Source organism: Manacus vitellinus, unplaced genomic scaffold (genome assembly GCF_001715985.3).
Source record: "Manacus vitellinus isolate BGI_N305 unplaced genomic scaffold, ASM171598v3 scaffold_34_pilon, whole genome shotgun sequence".
In the NCBI taxonomy this organism is placed as follows: domain Eukaryota; kingdom Metazoa; phylum Chordata; class Aves; order Passeriformes; family Pipridae; genus Manacus; species Manacus vitellinus.
In genome coordinates this window covers 1,004,418-1,028,098 of record NW_021940488.1, presented here as the reverse complement: position 1 = coordinate 1,028,098, position 23,681 = coordinate 1,004,418, and the positions used below count along the sequence as shown (strand labels likewise).

The 23,681-nt window shown below is 40.9% G+C and overlaps 1 protein-coding gene across 7 annotated transcripts in view; it reads right to left on the bottom strand.

Moving 5' to 3' along the window:
• The window catches only part of PHLDB2 (pleckstrin homology like domain family B member 2), a 67,449-nt gene that overhangs the window by 32,969 nt on the left and 10,799 nt on the right, over positions 1-23,681 (bottom strand). For 5 of the 7 annotated variants that reach the window (XM_018076950.3, XM_018076955.3, XM_018076951.3 and 2 more), the window contains exons 3-6: positions 20,456-21,804; positions 11,130-11,513; positions 8,653-8,796; positions 7,649-7,786 (exon numbers count right to left, since the gene is read on the bottom strand). In XM_018076950.3, coding sequence (XP_017932439.1) covers positions 7,649-7,786; positions 8,653-8,796; positions 11,130-11,513; positions 20,456-21,804 — 2,015 coding nt within the window. The remainder of the gene's footprint in view (positions 1-7,648; positions 7,787-8,652; positions 8,797-11,129; positions 11,514-20,455; positions 21,805-23,681) is intronic. The other 2 variants (XM_018076956.3, XM_018076957.3) reach the window with 2 other exon arrangements.

The following is a 23,681-nucleotide window of genomic DNA, read 5'->3' as shown; positions in this document are numbered from 1 at the left end:
GCACTGATGCCAGAAGCACATTAACTACAGTCTATTTGAGTCCTATTTCCAGGGAAAAAGGTAGAACATCTGGCCTTAGCCTACTGCCCAACTTGCCCTATGGTCTGCCTCTAGATGCACGTTAAATGGACTTGGGGTCAGCCGGGATACAGAGCAGGGCTGATTCGGGGTTTGATGATACCGGGGCACAGCTTGGATCACTTTTGGAGGATTTCTGAAAATTGTGAAGGACAGCAGTAGAAAGAATTGACATGTCACACTGTCCCCCAAGAGCACAGACATGGGATGTCAGCAAGAGCACATGTGGTATGAACACAGACCATTACTGATTAACATGGGTCACAAAAGGAAATCAGTCTTTAGATCTGGCAGAAATTATTTTAGGGCAAAGAAAGAGGAAAAAAAAAAAAGAATATATACCCAACACATCTCAGAGATGATGAGGACACAGAGGAGATAAAAGGATGGTTTTAAAGACAAACGTAGCCCCTAGATGAATGGGAACAACAGAAAGAAAGCAAAAGAAATTGCTTCAGTGTTGTCTCTGGTGGTTAAAGATGCTCTATGCCTGATCAATGCTGCTACTTTTAAAGCCCTAGTGGATCTCCACACCCCTTCTGCAGAGAACTTCTGCTTTTCAGTTTGTCATTCATCACAATCTGCTACTGCAGGCAGGCTGGCTAAAACTGTAGAGCAACATGTGGCTGCATGCACATGTGCCCTCTGAACCAACCTTCTTGCATAAACTGGTAGGAACTCTGCAAAAATGGGAGTAAATTTGATGAAATACAGAAAGCTTCTCAAGAACCCAGATAAAAACTGGGGGAAAAAAAAAAAAACCCAAACCCAAACCCCAAAAATAAGAACCCCTATCATTTTTACCATGTCAGTGTGAAATGGATTGTATGGCTAAGTGAATTTGGTTCACTGTACAACCTTCCAAATCACTCCACAAAAAAACTTCCATGAACAAAAAAACTTCCAAAAATCAAGACGTGTCATTTTCATACAGAAATGGCAAATATACCTACAAGACAAATGGAAGAAAAAAAACCCAGACCTGAATGTATTCCCATCTAATAGGCTCTTAACTTTCAAAGCTGCAGTCCGAAGTACTCCACAGTCTTTCTCAGTCCAACCCACCTATAAATCATCTTTTAAGATAACATTTGTAATCTACACTAACCTTCAGATATGCATGCTCTGCCTCTCATTACAGAATCAGTCTCACAACTCTCACGGGTTTCTGAGAAATAAGGAGAAGCACATGCAGTTCTTTGAAAAGCTTCTCCACCTCATCTTCATGCTTTCACTTCTAGCCAAGCCTTTTTCTTTACACTGCAAAAGAACATCCTCCCCTTCTCCAAAATAACCTACTGCAAAAGCTAAAAGTGGAAGAGAAAGAGGAGACTACAGAAATTATTCCTTTCTACTTGGAAATGGTGTGGTGCTGCTGGGTTTGTCTATTCAGTAGTAATGGAGAATAAGCAGAAAAGCAAGAAAATTTGGCTTGAACACTGATGAAATTAGCTTAACCCTTCCCATGAATTTGTAAGAAAATAGTCTACTCTCTAACAAAAAAGCAGATACAAAGATAACAACACCAACAAAAAAAATCCTCTGCTCTTCAGTGGTTATCAATTGAAGAAAGAGGGCAAGTGGTATATTTGGGGAAAGTGTTAAATGTGAGGTCTACCAACTTGTCCAGCACTCTGGCAAATTAAAAGCATTTACAATACTGTGGCTGATACAAACCAGACCACATACAATTGTTTTTAAAAAAATACTGTTGGAATAAAAGAGAGCCTCCTTTTCAAACTGCATGTGCTCATCTTCTATATTTTCAGACTACTCTTTCAGGTCTCTTTCAGGACAGAAGCATAAAACTTGTAACAATTTAACTGTTTGTCATTAAATCCCTGTGGGTTTCATGACAGAAGCCATTAAGAGGAAAGAGTATGTCAGGTGTATTAAGAGGAGCATAATAAGTCAGAAGAAGGTATTTCACAATAGTTCTTTTTCTGTATGAATGGTAACTAATTTATTATATAACTGATTATATTCAGTGATGGTATCTATACAAGAGAGCTCAATATTTTTGTTTTGGGTGCATGCATAAAGCTACTGTTAAAAAGCATTTTAAACCAGAGTAAGCAATCTCTCTGCCTTAAGAAAAAAAAAACAATAAGTGCACACATTAACTTGCTACTAAGACAACTCAAGTTTTTTGCAGTTTCTAAGCTCATTCTCTGACCATTGTAATGTCTTGTCCTAATGAACAGGTGGGGAGGCAAAAGAAAATCCCTGACTCATGAGTGTAGAAGAGAAAATAATCATCCAACCAGCAGAAAAAAAATTTCAAGTTAGAAAATTCAAATTCTGTATAGTCTTTAACATCTAGATGACAATAGGAGGATTCCCATTAGCAGTATAACCCACTCTGCTATTTCTCTCATGACCGTTTTAAAAGAAAGCTTGTGAATTCAGATTTTTCTCCTTTGGTCTTTGTAATCATATTTTTCTTTATCAGTGTTCTCTCTACAGGATATCCTTATGTGGTTATATCCAGTGGATGCAAGTATGCCTCAAAACCCTTAATCTTCTGTATTGTGTCTTAAGGAGGTAGCTAATATTATGGATATGACAACTCATCCATATGAAACACTTGCTTATATGTTGCTGAACTGGAATCTGACCAGGATATAGGAGACATAAATTTGTCAGATTCATCAGGATAACAGCAGCAGGAATTTTGCATTCAGAAGAGAAAGGACTGAGGATAGACCACCAGTATATTTAACATGTTCTTTCCTTGACTCTATTCTTCAAAGTCTTTGCAATACTAATTCAGCAAAGAGGTTGAGTTTCAAGTGTTTTGGCATGTCTGGGATATTCTGTTCATGACTGAAAAACATTTCCACAAAAGCATGTGGACAAAATTAAATGTATTCCAAAAAAAGATGAGTTATCTGCTGCCAGCTGCTCCTGATTTCTGCTGTTGAAGAGAGACAGGAAACCCTGGTTGATAAAAGAGTTCCAAAGGCACCATGACGTAAGGCAAAGCTCCTCCAGAAGAACAGGAATAATGTCCCTCTCTCTAAAAAACTCTCAACTTTTGCATAAATAATTGTTTTGAAACTCTATGCCAAAACTCCCATTTAGCTATGATTGCCTCCCACAGCACTTCTGCTGAATTCATTATTAATTTCCAGGTACTCCAGTATATTCATGCTCATTGATCTTTTCTTTCTTTCCCTGGCTACACTGTTACTTTTAACCTCATGCTTTAACTTGGAGACCTCAGGCATGGGGGATCATTAAGCATCCTTCTCCACATCTGCTGGACTGCATTTTTTAAAATGGCACAGATTAAGGAAGCACTGTATGAAAAGAAAATACGTTGCAGAACTGGATAACACTCAAGCAGGCAAATGCAATTTTCTTCAGCTCCCTTACAGACAAATGTCAATCCTGAACTAAGTCTCACGAGCGAAGATTCACTGGGAGGAAGTTGTAAATGTAAATTCCACCATGGGCCTGAGGTGCTGTTCCACTGCAAACAATACCATCATTATTGTACACCAACAGTACAGCAACATGAATGCCTGCTGTGTAACTACAGGGAGCTGGGCCTGGATGGCAGGGAAAAGGGAGCTTGGTTCACCTGCTTGCTTATTTCTGGGTCTGTCCAGCTCAGCTCTCTCCAGAACAGGCTGTGCTCAAGGTATTTTTCTCAATATCTGTAGCACAGCTCTTTCCCTCAGAACTTCAAGTTGTATCTGTCAAACTGTGTTAGTAGTGACTTATCAGGGCTGCCCCTGCGTAAGTGGAGTTTGTTATTAATTCTTAAATGTTGATATTCCCATATGTCCCTACTGGGCACTGGAACAAGCTCCCCAGGGAAGTGGTAACAGCACCAAGCCTGATAGAGTTCACAAAGTGTTTGGACAATGCTTTCAGGCACATGGTGTGACTCTTGGGGATGGTCCTGTGCGGGGCTAAGAGTTGGACTAGATCCTTGTGGGTCCCTTCCAACTCAGCATATTCTGTGATTCTGTGATGTAGCTGGTCACCTTCTTCTGTGGATAAACCCAAATATGTAGTGCAAGGTAGTTAAAAAAAGAAAAAATAAAAAAAAAAAAGAATGAAAGATTGTAAGCTTTGCTCAAGAAGCACAGCCATGGAGGCAAAGTGGTACCTTCCTCCATTACCCTGGCATGATTTCCAGCATAGCTGAAAGCACAAGCCATACCAAGCAGCTCTGGAAGCAACTACCCCAGCCATGACAACTGAGTCCTGACAGCACTTACACCTGACAAAGAGGCACCACAACCACAACTACACCAAGTCCTGCAAGAGTGCTAAAAGGTTTTACCATCCTTTCAAAATGGCAACCACTCATAGCTCTTATTTCTAAAACCCAAGTAAATCAACACTAATTTCTTTGCTCCTTACATTTTGTGGTGGCATAGTCACGAAGGCAATGGAAACGGTCCCAGCTCACCCAGGGTGTGTGCTACATCATCTTTCCCACCAATTCATTCATTCTTCCTCACCATTAGTCCTGCCACGTGTTCAGTAGGGTTGAGCACAGGACTCGAATGAGATCAGGATGCAGTTTAATATATAACATACAAACCTGCTCACAAAATACGTTCCTCATGTACAAGCAAGGTGCTGGGACACATTGTACCAGAGCAAAGAGCACACCAACACAGCCCGAAACCGAACTCACAACTCTCCTGCCATCTGCCTTCAAATATGTTTTCCAGTCAATTCTTTTACCTCACAAGGACTAGAAACTGTGGCTTTAAAATTGTGCAAAAGTTGGCAAAACTTTGTGTCCTCACCTAAATGAATTGTGCATGAGGCATTAAAAAAAATCCAATAATCAGGTAGAAGGTAGTACAAGAGCTTCCACCTGTAGTCCATTTTAGGTACATAACATGGCCCAATAATTAGGCTGTAGTTTGTGACCCACCTTTTCAAGAATTTCACAAGGGTTTCAAACAGGTGCATGGGTAAGGATGAGACACAGCCAGGCAGGGGTTTCCTGTCAAACAGGTGCCAAGATCAGTGGCAAATTCCATGAGATGCTCAAGTCTCTTCAGGGACAAGTGCCATCATGTACAAGACTAATGCCTCACCATCATTTCACAAGTCAAATGAACTCTCCCTCTCACCTCCAGACAACCAACACCATGTGGTGTATTAGGGTATCACTCCCTTACCCTGACAAAAACGTAACCACTGTTTGAAATATGGGACACCAAAAGCTTCTTGCCTTGAAGCCCCACCAAAACCAAGACCCCAGGTATCACTAGGGGTGAAATATTCAGGCAACTAATAGGAATTGTGACCACCCTGTGGACACTGGGACACTCGTTCTTGCAAAAAACAACACAAAAAGTACCATCAGCAGAGTGGCAACTCTTGGCCAAAACTTGAGCCTTAATGCTGTTGAGGAAGTCCTAAGTTTTGATTTATTTCAGCAAAAAGGACCACTTACTGCCTCCACTTGAGCCCCTTTTGGGGAGTGGAGGGCTGATCCTGTGCTACTACAGAGCCAAGATGTTGCCTGTCTTGCATCAGATCTGCAGGGCTGCAACCTTAACACAGACACACAAATCAAGCTTTTAAAAAATGCTACTGTTTCAAGCCAGCCCAAACTTCTATTTGTTGACATGATCAGTGCCATCTGCTTTGCTGGCTGACACTACTTTCTCCAGAACCCTTCAGCTGTCACTTTATATTTTGCCTGTTCACAGAGGCTCATGTCCGATTTCTATTTTTAAACTTTCACTTTTATGCAATGCTTTATTCCTACAAAGAATATTTCAGTATTAACTGAGCCGTGGCTTTAAGTTTAGAGGACACACTCACAGCTGGGGTTTTTTATTTTGTTTGTTTAAAACAAAAAGAAACACAAAAGACAAGACAACTAATATTTTGTAACTGATCTGACTAGTGCCATGCTTCATACTGAAAAAAATGTTTGAGTGAACTTGCCTTTTAAATAACAACATGCTTTTTCTAGGCTGCTTTCCATGTTTCAGTTCAACTGAAAATCTAAACTAGACTCGGCACTTTTATTTTCTGACTGCTACATACTAATGTTCCATCATATGACTGGCAAGGAAATTTAAATGACCTACAGATTTTACAGTAATTTCCATTAGCTTAATTCAACTTTGAGGCTACTAGAGAAGCAATATAAAAGGCAAAAGATCTCTTGAATTTCTGGACATGTTATTTTTTACCACTTACCAACCAAAACTTCTAGCAGCATCCTTCTGGAGGGTATCTGCTCGCACGATCCTATCTGCCCACTTTAAACTCATCTTTATACTAAAAAGCAAGAATGAAACATGTCCCATAGGCAACTTAAAACATGACCACAGGTAACACTGAAAGCTGAAGGATCTGTGTGGAGTACACACGAACAAAAAAAAGTGCAGGCAGGGAAGTTCAAACTTAAACTGGATTGTCTCCCCACAGAGCAGAGAAGTGGGAGCAACATTTTCCTTCTCAACCACAGGCTTGATGAGCACAGCCACAAAATAGCAGTCAGGCTCATGACAGGGCAAGTAGAAATCAAAGACAAAAAGCTCAGAATAAAACAATGCAAGTTGTAAGGTGAGAATTAAGTGGGAACTGCGAAAGTGTTAAAAATGTGCAGCTTGTCTAAGAAAAAGCGAATAATGCAGAAGACTTCCAGATATTTCTGGAAGGCTTAAAAGAGAAGAGAGACTAGCTAGAGCACTTCCACAAGTGACAGGTCTAAGTTATGAGGCAGAGGATGAAATTTAAAAAGGAAATAACACTGGCTGAAATTCCTGGAAAAACTTCCTGACCTTGAAGTATTATTGGCCCTGGCACATCCCCTGTGGAGAAGGGAACTGCATGCCTGGAGAGGCCAGTGAAGAGCCTGGTGGAGGGAACTGGCAGCCCAGGCTTGAGGGGGACAACTTCATCTTGCAGGCCCTTTCCATTTCTGCACTTAAAATCCTATTATAGTGCTATCCTATTTTGGAACATGTTTTGCTATATAGTGGAGAGCAATTAAGTATCTGACTGTGTAGGAAAACTAATTAATTCCTGGGACTTAATCACAGAGAGAATAATTCTACAGTACTAAAACTGTCAGTCAGCAAACAAAATAAAAAAAATGATTGCTTTAAAATTACATAATTGACAGATGTCTTATATATCATTCTATACAATAATAGAAAAAACCTGCAGCCTTCTTTCATTCTGTTGCTTTGCTGAGAAAGGGTTCTTTTTCTTTTTTTTTTGTTCTCCAAATTATATAACCTACAATGGAACAGCTCAACTAGTATTGTTCTTTTAAACAACAGATAACCCAAGTACAAGCCCTATATATATTTTTTTTTATTAATAAAAATTTCTTTACGGTAGATCAGGTCTTTTTACTTAAGCATACTATATTTTGCTTGTCAAGCATACCTTGGAACACATTACTGTTAAAGGGAAATGATGGTGAAGCAACTATTTTTTTCTTCCATATTTATCAAGTAAATTTACCTATAGACAATACTTCATAAAAAAACTTCCATCAAAGTTAATCATATAAATATATTTTGAAGATCAAGGGGAACAGAGCACACAGCTAAGATAACTGAATTACCTTTGTCTTTTCACCAATAACATTTCTCTCCAGTTCAGCTATTTTTCTGTTTAGATGATCCAAAATTTCCTTCTCTTTCAGCAGCTCTGTTGTTTCAGATTTCTGTTCCCCATCCAAAAGGGCACATTCCATATCCAACTAGGAACACAAAACATCTTTCAGAAGCAGTCCAGATTCAGAAGAAATCTTGATACACATTATTTTCTGGGGGAAGGGTAGTGAGTTGGTGGTTATTCACAAGAGAAGTATTTTAAAAAGAGGGGAGGGGGGAAAAATGTTTTACTGCCACAGAAGTTAAAAAGAGATCACAGATCTCAGAAGAAGTAAAACTGAAACACAAAATACTGCAAAATAAAGTCCAAACCAACTTTAGCTTGAAGATCCTTTTTTCCCCAAACTACTTATTTTCTATCTCTTCTCTGTGCTCCCTTCTGTTATGATACTGTACTGTCTCTGTGCCCAGCTCAGTCAGGAAACCCTTCTGGAACAGCTGTTCCTTTCCTGTCGCTGATAACTGGAGCAAGCAAAACCCAAATGCCTGGCCAGCTTAGTTTGCAACTGAGAGATTCCAGAAGTCAAGGGGGTGTCAACACACCCTTGCCACCGTAAAGCCAAGGAGGCTTGAAAGGAAGTTGTCTCACTTCCTGTCTCTTTAAACAGTCATAGGAGATACCACCATAAAACTCCCAAGTGACACAAGGCATTTGGATCAGCTGAGTGGCCATTAAACAAGCAAGATTGTTCCAATTCCACCTAGGAGTGTAATGGTTACAGCTGGGAAACGCTAACCCGACCATCATATCCATCTCCCAGCTGGGGAAAAACAACCTTCATAACAGGAGACAGCCAGGTCTGTGATTCTGTGCCTAATCCTGGTGAAAATCACAGAATATGAAGGCTTCATACATCAGTGAGTTCCCCATGTACTTACTGGACCCATCAGACTCGTGCTATGTAGACATACGTAACAAGTAAGACATCTAAAACCAAAACACATTTCATACCTCCCTTGAGGATTCATCCATCTGGTCATTTAAATCTTTGATCTTCTGCTCAAGTTCTTCCAAGTTGTTTAGTATTACTATGCGCTCCTCCTCCAGCCGACCAAGCTCCTGCCTTCTTTGCTCATCACTGGTGCAGTCTGGTATCTGCAGTTGCATGCCACGAGAGGTTCATTAGAAAAAGAGTTAAACACTGTCTCTTCTTCCCCTCTTCATACATTTTTCAAGTACAGTACTGCTGGTTTTGAACCCATTACATATTTCCCATCTACTGTATTGCTATTTCTATATTTAGAAGGTGTACAAGAGAAACAAACATGATACTTTACTTCCAGGCATTGGAATTAAATACTATACTTAACAGTAAATACTATTCATTCTAAAGGAATTACTAAAACTTAACCTTTGAAAATACTTTACATGCTGTGCTATATAGGTGGTTAAAATCCAATTTTTCCCTTACAGAAATAACGCAGATAGATGAAGATGCTTTTTATGTCAGCTGTTCATATAAGAGAGGCTAGGAGGTAGGATAGGACATTTTTGTAACCAGCCATTAAGATGGGCAGGCTACATAAAATAAGGACAGAAGTTGGTTCTGTCCCCCCAGGTAGCACTGAGGAAGCAGTACCCTCAATGTTCTTCTTTTCATTGCCATTTACTTACCAGTAACTGTGCCAAGAATTAAACCACTTTATGAAGAAAATACCTGTGATCTTACAGTAGCAAATGCTAGATCAAGCAGATCATGCATTCTTCACATTTGCCTGATCCCGGGGGTTTGTGATCCAATTACTCTGGTAAGGCTGCTCGCTCATTGTCCCCAGTCAGAATTAGAGGTGGGCTGCGTGCAGGGCTTCACAGTAACCACTGGACCACACAACCTTGCTCAAAAGAGGCTCAGCTCAGCTACTGAATGGCTATTCTGAGAGCAGCCGTTTTATCCTGAACAAATCTGAGCTCGATATTTTAAAACAATGTACTGTGTTTCATTAACACAGTTCTTGCTTGCTACTGCTTTTCTAAAGGGCTTAGCAGAACACTCTTTACAATGAATGAATGAATGAATGGTATTCCTTGATTTAGCAATAGTAATCCTAGCAGGAAAGCCTCTTTTTGTCCGGTCTCCTGTTCAGATAATGCTGACAAAACATCTTTGATTTCAGCTTCCTAATAAGGATTTAAAATAGGATCTCTGACTTGCATGAAGAAAGCAGCAAATGGGAAAGAAATGCAAGACCACAGCAACTTGAAATGTCCTACTACCTTTTCAACATGGAAAGACCAAGTAAAGCCATAATAGCTTTCTATTCTATTTCTATACTGTGTTGAACGTTTCTGTTCAACACAATTTCACACCAGAAGACTCAGCAGACAGATTTCCAGAGAGATAACCTTTTAGAATAGAAAATGTTTTTCTACCACACCTCCTCCTTCTTCTACCTACACATACTTCTATTAAGTTGTAAGTTAAGCAGGGTTTAAATACAACTCACGTGTAAGCAAGCTGGAGATCATACAGTGTGTAAATAACATGAAAGAGAAGAGAAACAAAGTATTTTGAAGGCGTGAATTTGTTAAACAGAAACTTGCTTTTATAGCTTTGCTTGGTCTTATTATGCTCTTGATTCTAACTCTTGAATCCAGTTTTTAACATAATAATGTCTCTGGGACTTGCTGTGCTGCTGCTCTGGCACGGCAGAGCCTAGGAACTGACCCAAGGAAAGGAAAGGCTCTTATCCCAGCCCAGGGAAGGCTCCTGCTGCTCTAGCAAGCAAATGGTTAGGAATGCTGTTAGTTCATTTTTTAAAGGACAATTTCTCTTCAGTAATGAAAACAGCAGTGTGAAGTGTACAGGAAAGGAGGCGCAGCTTATTAAATGCAGGAGTTAGGTTAGAGGGGCAGGAGGCTGGCTGCTGCCATGTGCCCCTAGAGACAACAGCTGATCCAACAAATGGCTCAAGTCCAACCCTGGGAAAGGAGACAGGACAGTAAATTCAGCTCAGGCAACAACCTTCCATGTGACTGTTCTGGTCTGACAATGAGAAAACATGCTCCTCTTACAGAAGACAGGAGCCTCAGGTTGGAAGAAAACAGCAGAGCTTCCCTTCCCTCCTACAAGCCAGAATGATGCTATAAGCAGGGTTCCCAAAACCTTCCTTATTCCAGTAGCTATAATTGTTCAAGCAAATCCTTTTCTCCTGGAAAAACCTTAAACTCCTCCTGAACTGTACATCCATCTGAAAAAAAAAACAAACTTCCAGTACCACTAGCTTCCACAAAATACAAAATAATGATGTGCTGGCTGCTACATTTTGCTGGCTATATTTTCTACACTTGCTGGCTTATAAAACTGTATGAGTTCTGAGATTAACTCTCATACCTAAGCCAGCCTAATCATTGTCCCTGCCAGGACAGTCTAGAGGAGGATTTCAAACAGCAAAACCTGGTTTATACTCTCTACTTCTACAGAGTGTTACCTTTGGTGTGATGCTTAGGTAGGATGACTCAGTGGCATCCTTCAGGAAGCTGGGAGCAGGAAAAGGTGGAGGTTTCCCACTTTCACTGAAGTGCTCATCAGCTCTCAGCCCCCTGGAGGGAAGGTAAGCAGCAGTGCCACGGCTGTGGTTGCTGAGCTCGGAGAAGTCTGAATCGCTTGCAGAGGATTTCAAGTGGCTTCTGAACCTCGTTTCCAGGTTCATCTGGGAGTCTTCGAACACTGAATCCTCATCAGAAAGCTGAAGTTTTTCGAGTTCTTTGTTAATTTTTTGAACATCAGCAACTGTGGTAGCTGCAGCAGGACTGCTGTCAGATTTGGAGTATTCTGCACACAGGTTGAGGATTGTCTCGAGCCGCTGTCGTTCCTAGTTTAAAAAAAGATAGCAGCACTCAGTGTCACATGTGAGCTAAAGATGAAGTGAAAAATAAAATTTTGCTGTTTTTTTTTTGTTTTGTTCATGTTGAGTTTTTGTTTGTTTGTTTTGGGTTGGTTTTTTTTCCAGAGTGAAGGATTAAAGTCCATGTAAAGTCGATGTCTCACTTAGAGATAATAAATATAGATACATAAATAAATTACAGTGCAAGTGACAAATCAAAGATAACATGGAAGAATAATTTAAAAAATATTAAAATGTTCTACATTGGAAAGATAAATAAGTATTAGGACATATTTAAGTAGCTATTAATTTCTGTGAAATGTACTTTTTATTCAGGTTGTTGTCTCCACACCCCATTTGTACATACACATGTCAAGTGATCTCACTGCGTAAATCACTAAGGGTTCCACTTCACACTTACGCTATATTCCTACCAAGCTGCAAAATCTAGCACAGATTTTCCATGAACTCACTCATTCCTGACTTTTTTGGATTTTTTTTCCATTTTGTTAACTATGGTTCCCTTTTTTGAGAGAATTAGTCCACATTTTGAAACTCACAGTTTTAGGAGCATTAAGAGAGAAATCAGACATCACATCTATAATACAACAGCTGTTAAATGCACAGAATGAGGGAAATCTTTATGTAACAGTTTATTCAAATTCCCTATGGATTCATACCAACATTTCAAACATGAGACTCTGAATAGCTGTGCCAGTTTAACTTGATGTGCTTCAAGTTGCTATAAACATTTAATTCCTATAGGATTTCTAGATCTCTATGATACTGTTTATAAACTATCAGAAAGCTATATTTGTTTTATGTTACTGTATGCATAGCTTCCTGTAACTTCTATTTCAGATGAAATTTTTTTACCCTTTCATTTTTAAGAGGTAATGATTTTATGGAATTTCATGTTACCTTTGCTGACCAAAAAGTAAATAAAAAATTGCTTACCATAAGCCTATTGAAAATTTTGCTGGAAAAAAGACCACTGTGAGAGTTCCAAGCTTGGCATTAATACCTGCACTAATGATGTCATTTCTGATTTCTAGGAAATCCTTCTTACTTTTAGTAGTATTTAAAAAGAAATTCAAAAAACCCAACAGCCTCAGCCTCCTTTCCCAGGAACCACTACAGACATGTTTGCTTTCCAAGCTCTACCTGGCATTAGATTTGTAAGCAGGATTTGCAAAGCAGCTACTTCTGACCAGCCCTGACACTTCCTATGCCCAACAGCAAGTGATTACAAAGGTCAAGCAAAGCAGTTGGGGCAATGCATTGCCTACCCCTTTTCCCACAGCAAGCCACTGGACTGCATGAAAATTTAACACTGGTTTACAAGCACCCAGCTCCTTATACAGCCACCAAGAGATTCCCCGGTTGTACGCACCACACGTTCGCATCACCCCACATCACCCGCAGTTAAGAGCTCTGTTTCTGAGCTGGAGAACCCATCTGAACCCACCCATTTCCAAGCACTACCCAAACAAGAGAGCGCTGCGAGAGAGAAATTTTGCCTTTGGGTAGCTTATTCCCAGGTTCCCACTGCAGGTTTCCTCTGAAGCCTCCTGAAGCACCAGCAGAGACGAGGCGCTGAAATAACGGAGCCTGGGGCAGCAATTGCAAGCTTCTATTTTCCACAAAATAGTCCAGCAGATTCTGCAGACATCCTTCAACCCCAAATGACTGACATAATTATAACTCTCAAAAGCCTTGTTCCCTCCAGGCGACTACTGCCAGACCCTAAGACTCTTCCCTTACCCCTCCAACACCGCTATCCTCCCTCTTACTAAGTCGTTTGGCCACGCAACCCAATTCCTAAAGCGCTGAGCAAGTGCTGGCTGGGACTGCCAGTAATTATGCAGCTCTCCCTGTTGTGACGGCATCGGGCCCCTCATAATGGTTATAGACAGGAAACATGGCATGAGGACATGAGGTCCCATCCTTCCCTGCAACAACAGGCTGTATCAGGTTACCCCGTGTTAAACCTCCATCCCGTTGGTAATAAATAATAGGAAATGGCAAATTTCAAAGCGGGGCCCCTGCTCATCCCAGCTGAAGTGCTCAGGTGAGGGGCTCTCACTGCAAACCTGCCCTTTGCTGAACAGCCCGGGAAAAAAAAGGGATTTCTTTTTCCCCCAAGTCTCAGATGCTCAGAAAAAGCTTAAAAATTGTAGGAAAACCTCTGTCAGTCTTCAAAAAATTCCTGATGAGCTTTCAGACACATTACAGAAATACTGATATCTCTCACTTCTATTTTGACATGTGCTGAGAAGCTTACGGACAGGAAGCTCTGTGGTTATTTTATACGCTCTATTCTCATCATTTCATCTCAGTCAACTCATTCCAGCTCCAGCACACCTGCATTTAACTGTTTCCAAAATAAATTTCTCAGTGAAGCAGCAAGCTAGGAAAGTACCCCTGCAAAGAGAAGTGCAGAAGGAGTAGCCAATGGAAAATCCAGTCAACAATTTTACAAGAAATACAAAACAAGTTATTTGTGATGCTGAACACAGCAGAGGGGAAGAAAAAAGGTAAAAAAAAGGAAAAAAAAAGGTATGTCAAAAGAAGGAATGGGTTTAAATTTCCTCTGGTGGGAGGGAGGAGTGTTGAATCAAGCCTTATAAGCCTGCCAGTGTGTTTCCCCATAAAATGTTCTTTCTAACAGACTAAAACACCTCTGTGTATTTTCTGTGGTTCTCTTCGCCTGCCACAAAAAGAGGTAACAGGTCTTGTGTGCTTTCTGCCCGAGCAGTTTCACTACTCCTGGCTTTGAGAAAGCTACACATCACCTATGGTTGGCTGCAAATTTAGGTACTGAAGGAGAAGGGTGGGATAAGGAGATAATAACTCTCTTCTGCTATTGATTAACAATGACATTAAGAGACATCCCTGACACACAGTTAAAAGAAATTTCCAAAACAGCAGAGATAAATATCCCACTTTTTTAACAGTAACCAAGAGATGATTCCCAGATTTGTTCATCTGCTGCATTCACGTTTATGAATTTTACAAATGCGTAGAGGGGATCCTATATCTAGACATCAAGGCAAGACTTAGTTAATCAGCTGTGGCAAGCAAGAAGCTTTTTAGATAAGTGCCATTAGCAACTGAATAACTTCACATTTCATTAAAAATACATGTGCAGTCTATCCCTTGTGGCAAACACTAACATGAATTACAGCTAGTCCATGCAGCCAGGTTTCCTTTGCCTGAAGAAGTGACTGTTGCTCTATTCAGCTACCAAAGAACAGCACTTTTCTACTGTTGCTGATGCAGACAACCAACTACCTTCTCAGCAAAAGCTTGGAGAAGCAGCTAGTCAAAAAGGATGGTGGGGAAAGAGGTAGAGAGACTGGGGAAGAGAACTGCAGAAACTCCCCAAACTTTCTTTCTTACAAATACATTCAGCGCCCCAGAGGCAAGAGGCAAGAGAAGCTTTCTCTTTTCTTCCTGCATTTCTCAGGAGCTTATTTCAAAGCTAAACTTTACCTGGCACTTATAACAGTTAGCCAACTGTTCTTCCCCTTCCCTCCAGTTTGCACCAGTTTCTCACTCCAGCCTCATTTATTTTCTCATTTTCAGTCCTTGTTTTGCTATAGTTACTGTTTTGGCTTTGAGGTTACCACCAACAGCACAGAATTCAGAAGAAGCGCCAGTATTTCGTGTCTGTCTCTCACAGGCAGCCTTTGACAGCAGAGGCACCTGCACAGCAAGCTTGTGGAAAGACCAGCCCAGATCACAGCAAAGGACTGAGTGTGCCTCGTCCTTACCTTCCCAGTACAGGCACAGCAGAAACAGACTGGTAAAAGCAGAAGAGATCGGTGGCACAGGGTAGAGACAGCCTCCTCAGAGGGAGGAGCTGAGCAGATGACTTCCTGCAGAATTAGCTCCTATATCTGCAGCCATGTATTTGGCTCCTGAGGGAATGCCATCAGCTTCCAAAATAACAGCGTTGTTCAGCCCAGAACTTTTGTCCCCACAGTACCTATGCAGATGCTCCTTTTCAAATCACGCTGAAGACAAGAGCCTGAAGACTAGAGCTGCACTGCAGTATTTAGGTTCTGCAAATGAGAATGGGTCTCCTGAAGTTGATTTCTTCCTGGCCCATACTGTTAGCTTGCATAAAATATAGCTGCAAAAATTAAGCATATGTAATCCACACTTTGGCTTATTAAAGATCCCCCAGAAATGTTTTACAACACAATTGAAACTGAATGTTCCTGAAAAGTTACGGAGTCATCAATATTAGTTATATTCTGCAGGGGGGGCATTATCCTATTATACAACACTTTTTCAATTACAAAACTAAACTGATGTTAAGTAGCTATTCTGTAACACTGTAGAGACTGTCAAATACCAGTAGTGTGAAAAATTACCTTGAAGGTAGCCTTTGTCTAATTGGCTGGGCTTCCTGTAAGAGTTAATCACTTACAGTTTTACATACAGCTTGGGTACTTTATGCTTAAAGACACAGTACCGATATACATTTATAAAACATGTATATGACGTTTTCCACAAGCTGCATGGGAGATTTACATAAGCTCTATTAAGCATGATTTTAAAGCAATACCATGTTGAAAACAGAAATATTTTCATTTCATTTTCCCTTCACAATGAGCACATCTTACTAAACTGTAATCCGCCAATGCAAACCAGGCACAGGGATATTCTGTGTTATTCCCTACTTCTAAATTAACTCATGAAATTCAGTGCTCTTCTGACTGTGAAAAAGTGGACTATGGAATAAGCTCTGTGAATTTTATTACTGCTTGTTCAGGCATTGATAAACTGAAATCTCTCCCAGTACAAGTCCTGCATCCAGTAAAACCTCATTAACAAGCGTATGTTTACAGATCCATACAGACAGCTGGCCTAGTAAGTCCTCAGACAGTTAATGCACATGTAATTTTTAAGTACCTACCACCATCTAGAGGAAATAAGTTGTACTGCCTAAAAACCAGCGGTAGAAAATTCAGCTTCAGTGCTATTCAAATGAGCGGCTATCAAAGAAAACAGATGGCCTTTAATATCCACCCAGCTATGTTGCCTGTGCTGTTCCACCTCTGACCTCCCCATGGGCCGAAGAGAAAGACTGCCTTTTATTTCCAGCAGCAACCACAATTGGGCTTTCATCTCAGATAGAAAAAAAAGAGTGAGATTTCCTCTCTAAATAAAAAAAAAAAAAAATTTAAAAAAATCAATAGCTAATTGAATCGCATTGAATATTATTAGATCAGAGTGATAATTTTTTCCCTTGTTTATAAGGCTCCTGGGCTATCATCAGCAATAGCTCCTCTCACTTCTACTTGTATACAGCTTGTATAAGCATCCCTACACCAAGATGCAATGTCCGATCAGTTGAGCAGGAGAGGAAGCAGAAGCAGATCATGACCCACCAGCCTGATGCCTGTGCCAGCTCCAGGAGCAACCTCATGCTGTCCCACCTGCTCCCATAGCCCATCAGCCCCCAGCAGTAATGCCAGAGGGATGGCAGCCACGAGAATTCCAGTTCCTCCTGCTCTTCAAGTCACAGAGGAACAGGCTGGCAAAACATAAATGGCATCAGTCTTCAGCTAGCTTGAGTGAACCCAGCCTAGAAAGCAAATCTAGAGAAGGTGATAGGGAAAAACACCAAATCCTACCAAGTACATACATGTCTTTTATGTTTGGTGCACAGAAACAAAATACAACTCAGACTTTTAAAATAATGGTTTTTTAAAAAAAATCTTGCATATTTTCACTATTTGTACCTTTTTTCTAAAATTTATTCTCTGTTTATTTATTTGGGCAATGACAGCAGATAGTTTGGTTTCATATGCAGGCTGTAGCAGCAGCTCAAAACACAAACTTCCAGAGGAGCCTCTGTCACTTAAAAAGCAAACTAAGCACAAGTAAAACTCATAGAATAATTTATATGGAAAAGAAAAAGAAAACAAGGTAAAGTAAACAGCAGAGCTCAAGGGCAGATACTAGGTCAGATTACAATAAGTGCATAGATTTTACTACCCAAAAAAATCCAGAAGTAAATAGCAGCTATCAAACACAATGCTGCCAAACCACCCTGTGCAAGCACCATAGCTACAGAGGCAGTGCCGGTGCAAACAAAAATATTCTCCACTTCATATCTGAGCCATAGAGCAGTCTAGTCCTCTAAAAAGGTTTATGTTTCTGATGGAGTTGCCTGAATAGTCCTACATGGTTTTTCTGTCTTCCTTGCTTCAAAAACCCAGTATGGAAGAGTCTGACATTGTGCACAGAGGGACTACATTTCCCCTGCCATTTACCTACCAGCTACTCAACCTGAACTTTTAGACAGCACTGAAGGCTCAGAGCACAGAGGTTTGATATCCACGAGTGCTTGTTTAGTTGGGGTTTTTTATTCACACCTTCCCCCACCGCTCAAAAAAGAGAGACCTGAACAGATATGGATCTCTGACCTTTGTCTAACCTTTGTCCATGTACAGGCAAGGGCAAACAAAACTCTTCTTTGGAAGCTCAGGCTGAATATATATCAAGTCCCTGTTTGGACAGATCCTTGACTGTCCTTTGGGCAGGGATTCACACAGAAGGACAAAAATAAAACAAAACCAAAACAGGAAAACAGGACAGACCCTAATGTACAAAGTGCTAATGTGTGGATTTCTTTTTAATATATATTTTTACTTCTCAGAGATCTAAAAACCTGTTCATGGTGTTTTTCAGACTCTCAAACCATTGGAAAAGGGCATTGTCCAAATATTCCCCTCTTCTACCAGATAGCTCTAACAAGGGGAAAAAAAAGGTATTGAGGAGGATCTTGAGTATAAGATGAACTCAAGCAGAAGGAGGCTCCTTCATGTTCAAATCATATGCAACACACAAAACATAATTTTTTTTCCATGCTTGGAAACACATTATGTAAATTCTCTTTTTAAAGAATCAGGACTTGAAGGAAGTACTATTCAGCAAGAGAAGAAATATTGGGGGGGTGGGAGAGGATGTAGCCATTACATCCAAATATAAAATCAGAATAGTTTTACCATTACCAAATAGTGAAACAACCCTGTATCTTTCATCCCTCACCACAAATTAAAAAAAAAAAAAAAAAAAAAAAAAAGGCAAGCTGTTCTCTTTGAAATACAAATACGTTGCTTTTATGACTGATTATCTCAGGTTTTACAGCATGACTGTCTGGAAAACCTTCTGATAAGAAGCAAAGAAGAAATCACCACGTCGTATACACAAAATACCAGGACTAGGGCGAAGGAAGGAGATTTCTGAAAGGAGCAGAGGAACAGCAGGACAAAGGCAGCAAGAAGAGAGAGAAACAACCCACCACCATTTCTGCTGATGCTTCCCCCACAACCTTTCCTAAGCCATCCAGCCGTTTCCACTCACAGCTGGTCCTTCTCTCCCTGGGGAGCCCAGTCCCTGCTCCTGAGAAGCTGCAGCTTCGAGGGGAGCCAGCAGAGGTTCTGGGGGGCAAAGCAGGGCAGGGGTGCACACACCCTGACACCCATGGAGCGTGAAAGGGGCAATGCCTGCCACCCTCTCACACCCATGCCTCAACTCCACAGCCCTGGCTTTGAGCAGGCAAGGATGAACATTTTCACATCTTGCAAACAACAGTGTGTACCTCATAAACTACAGTGCTGAGTGGGTTAGGGATGAAAAGGAAGGTTCCTGCCTGTTTAACAGGTTCCTCACCAACTTGCATCAAGGACATCAGTGAGACAGGGCAGGGGAGATATCTGAATGGGTTCCAATTCTTTAGCTGAACCTGCTCACTTGTGTGATTCGAGATGGGAACAGTGGCCCTGCACAGGTACTGGGTCATTGCTAGTGGCCCTTTACAGGCAGCCCCTGCTCCCACATTCCCACTACCCCTGCATTCTGCCTCCCCATGGCTTTTCACCCCCAGTCCACCCAGGAAGTGAATTCTCCTGCAGCCTTAGTGTCTGTATGCAAACTAGACAGGTTTAAGAATATCCTACCATCATTTTGCTCAAATTCATAATTTGAATTAAAGCACAAAAACGTAAAGTTAATGTCTCCAATCTAAGACTCAGGAATACCAACTGGTCCATCTACTGACCTCTGTTTCTATGTGGATGATAAAATCAGGAAATATCAATGCATGATAACAGGGTCAGGGACTCCTGGCACAACTTAGAAAACCTTTTTGAAGAACTACTAAGTATTCCTCCAGAGACAGTTTCAATAAGAAGCTGTTTCAAAGATCTTTGTTTGCTCTGAAGACCTTTCTACTTTTCCTACTCAAAAGTTGTTTCTGTAATACATAAATTACATTTTACTACCAAGTTTAATCCCAAACTGAAGCAGCATGCACTGCTTTACATTGACTAGAGGCAAAGAAAGAAACCCTGTCCCCCTCTGCTACTTGCCATTTTGGGAGGGTGAGAAGCAAGGAGGCCTGTATTTTAATGAAAATACTCAGGAGGAAAAGTAAAAACTAAGCAGAAGAAGCTCTGCTGATGGATGTTGAGCCCACACCAATGTATACCTAGTTCCACAGCACACATGGCTCAGCAGCTTAGAGCAGAATCCCTTTTATTTCCCCACTTACCACAAAACAGTGCCATCATCTAAAACTAAAAGTCCTGGATCCCTGCAGTGTAATTTATGGGTTTTATGTACACAGACATTTTAACAGAGCCCGCAGGATAACTGAATGCAATTTACATGGGTTCCAACATTTTTTCAGGATGGCTGAACAGTACTGTCCAAGCTGTTACTGCAGCAAGCTATTTAAGCGTTAGCTTCGTGTAGCGCGATAATAAATGACGTGTCTGAAGCAGCCAACATTTGAATTTCAGAACAGAGCAGCCTAGGCTTTGCTGTCTGGCCATCAGAAAGGTACCTGGGATGGACATTTTGCAAGTGCTAAATGTCATGAAAAACTAAGAGGAAAAAAAAAAAATTACCAGGCGTTCCATCTCCTGCTCCCGAAGTCGCTCTTCCCTCTGCCTCCTGTGGTAGTCCATGAGATCTTCTCTTCCTGAAATTGAGCTAATGCTGTTCTTCCGCTCTCGCATGGACGTTTGCAGAGAATTTGGCATCTGTCTGTAACTTTCCAGATCTGGGTCATCAAGTTCCATGGAACTGGTGGAAAGGTTTCTTCGGACAGAGAACGACCTGTCAAAATCCACTGGGGAGAAAGAACTACTCGGACTTGTTCCTGAGAGCCCAAGTCTATCAAAATCATCAGGCAAGTATGGGGAAGAAGGTGCTAAAAGCATTTTTTTAGCAATTCGAGGGCTTGCAGGAACACTAAGAGTTGAACTGACATAGGGATTACTCCCAGAGATAGAGTTTGCATGTGGTGAAACCCCTGAGCTGCAAGAAGAAAAATTCAGGTAATTATCAGCATCTAAAGCATTCTGAGGTAGATCTTTTTCTCCAAGTTTTTTCCTTTTACTATTACCCAGAGAGCTTCTGGGGGGCAAACTTAATGGCACCAGCTGGTTTTCTGTTGATTTATAAAGTCTGGGTAGGGAACGACTGTATGCTCCCATATGACTTAGAGATCCACCAGAGTATTTCCTAGGCCGTGAACCCAGAGTTTCCATCATCACATCCTTGTACTTAACTGGCTTCATGTGAAGGGCCAGGCTGTTTTCAACATTCATCCTCCTACCTTGCTTTGGGCTAGAAGGCATGCTGGCTGCCCCCGAATTGCTCGCAGGTGAAAGCACCAGCTCGTTCCCCAAGCTTCCATTCCACATAGTCAGAAGAGAGCCTGAGATCTTCTTTGTCTCCAGCATCCCTGGGAAGTAGATGTTGTCATAAGATTTATTTTTCTGACTGTACTTTGAGTAGTGAAACTTATCCATGTGTCCAAGGGATTTTTCATTTTCTCTGCTGGCATGAGTATCAAAGTCTGTCCTTCCTAAATTGTACCCGCTGAGGGATGGTGATGCACCTGATATGGAACCCAAATGCTTTACAGAGATGCTTTTATCTGGAAGATATGGGCTTTCACAGGGGAACTGCTTGCCTCCTTGAATTTTGTTAATAGAGTGTGTATTTTTAACACTGGAGGAAGGATTAGGTTTAACTGGCATAGGCTGTGAAAGGGTTAAATAAGAGCCAGCATAGTCCCCGTTGGTTTTAAATTTGAGAGTTGATGAATATTTCTTCGTACTGAGGTTTTCCATAATATCCTGGAGACCATTTTCAAGGGAATTTGCCACAGAACCCTTTCCCAAACTAGTATTTTGTAATTCCATCTGTTTTTGTGCGTGGCTATACTCTGCCATAATCTTACTGGAATCTGTAAAGAAGACAAAAGAAGAAAAAAGAAGTTTTTAGCAAGGAAGTACCCTCTTGCATGTGCATGCCTTCACATTAACTTAAAAAGAACACTTCTTGGAGTAATTACTGTGCTTGTACTAAAAGGTGGGGATGCACAATTTTCCCATCTCTGTTTTTGCAAAAGATGAGAGACTGAAAAAGGTAGAGGGACATCACCAAATTCATACCACAAATCAGCAACACAATTGCAAAGATGCTATACTCTTCCTGTGCTGTTTTATCTATTGCAGGAGTCTGTGGGTTAGCCTTTATAATTCTGAGCCTCTTCAGATGTCCATGACGTAAGGAAGCATTACTGTCCTGATGTATTACAGCTGTGGAACTGAGGCTCAGGGAGAAGATGCAAAGCAGACAGCAGAGTAAAGAACCAAAGTCAGGTTTCCCAGGGCCAAGGACATGAGATCCTGCTCTGGATCACCTCTTCTTTTAACCTGTGCAGCTAGTGCATCCAAGCCCAACATACTAATGAGCTCAATTCAAAGCTCAGTAGGAGTTTGTCACCCTTTTGCTTACCCTGTGGATTATCCTGCAAAGCTTAATGGGAAAAGTAAAAAATCAAGGCACGTTTTTCAAGGTGTTTCAGCTCATTGCTCTTAAAATATAAAGCTGTAACTGCATCTGCAAAGAGCACTTTGGTTAAAATATAACCTTAAGGAAGTACAATGCTAGGCTCCATGACTTCATTCAAAACAACAAAACCACATGACTGTTAAAAACACTGATGGGGGTTAAGGTTACAGGTCCTAATGTTTCATGTTCAGAACTACAATTTATATTTTGGAAGAGGGAATAGGCTAAAAAAGCCTTTACTGTGGTGAATGTTATTGTTCAATGATGTGTCAAGCTCCAGCCTACAGTTCTGAGCTCCACTTTGCCAAAAGCACAGAAAGGAATTCAGCTCCTGACAGTGCCAGTCACTGCAGGAGATAAACAGGACCCCCAGCAGGCCTACATTCAGACCTCAGCTGATGTAGATATGACATTATTTAACATTTACAGCAGCTCCTGGGATGTGCTAGGCTGTGCTTCAAAGTAATAAAGGACTTGAGTGTCAGTTCCTTCAGTGCCAGTGAGTGTTGATTCTGAAAATAAGGGTCAGCTCTGGGATTTACTCTTGGCTCAGTCACGTTTCACCTGTGACTTCAGCCACCTCAGGAGAAACCTAATTTCAGCTTGTCACTCAGCAGGAAAACCTAATGTGCAAAGTGCCCTTAAAATCCTTGGAGGCAATATTTTAGTCCTCTTCCAAGTACCACTTCAGGCAATTATAAGAACCTAGAAACAAAACATGGGATTCCTGCCCCCCATCTGAGTTCATATGATCTGGTCTCACTGAGGATCATTAGGTTCAGATACCTAGTGGAAGGTGGCAATGCATCCTTCATGAGAGCCCTTGTTTCTGGGACCTTCCTTGCTAATAAGGAAAACCCCATGGAATTCATTGCTGTCCAAGGCATCAACAAATCTCTGTTGCACAGGCTTCCTCTGTGAAAACCACGGTTAGTCCTAAGTACGTAACACCACATTCTCCTAAATTCTTAGGGAAAAAAACCCATAAGTTTAAGAACAAAGGTAACCATCACTAAGAATAGAATTGAATAGGCAGAAGATAAAAGGAGTCATCATTAGAGAACGTACACACAAACCCCAAAATTAAATCAAACACCTTCTTGACCATAGTGGACCTGGCTAAGCAGCTGTTAATTACAAGCTCTGGTAGTGGCCAAAAACATTAACTTGCACCTTCAAAACCAAACCTCAAGTTTACTACTACATAGAATTTAATATTTTTATACTGGCTGTGATTATGTGATTTATACTACATTTATAATTTTA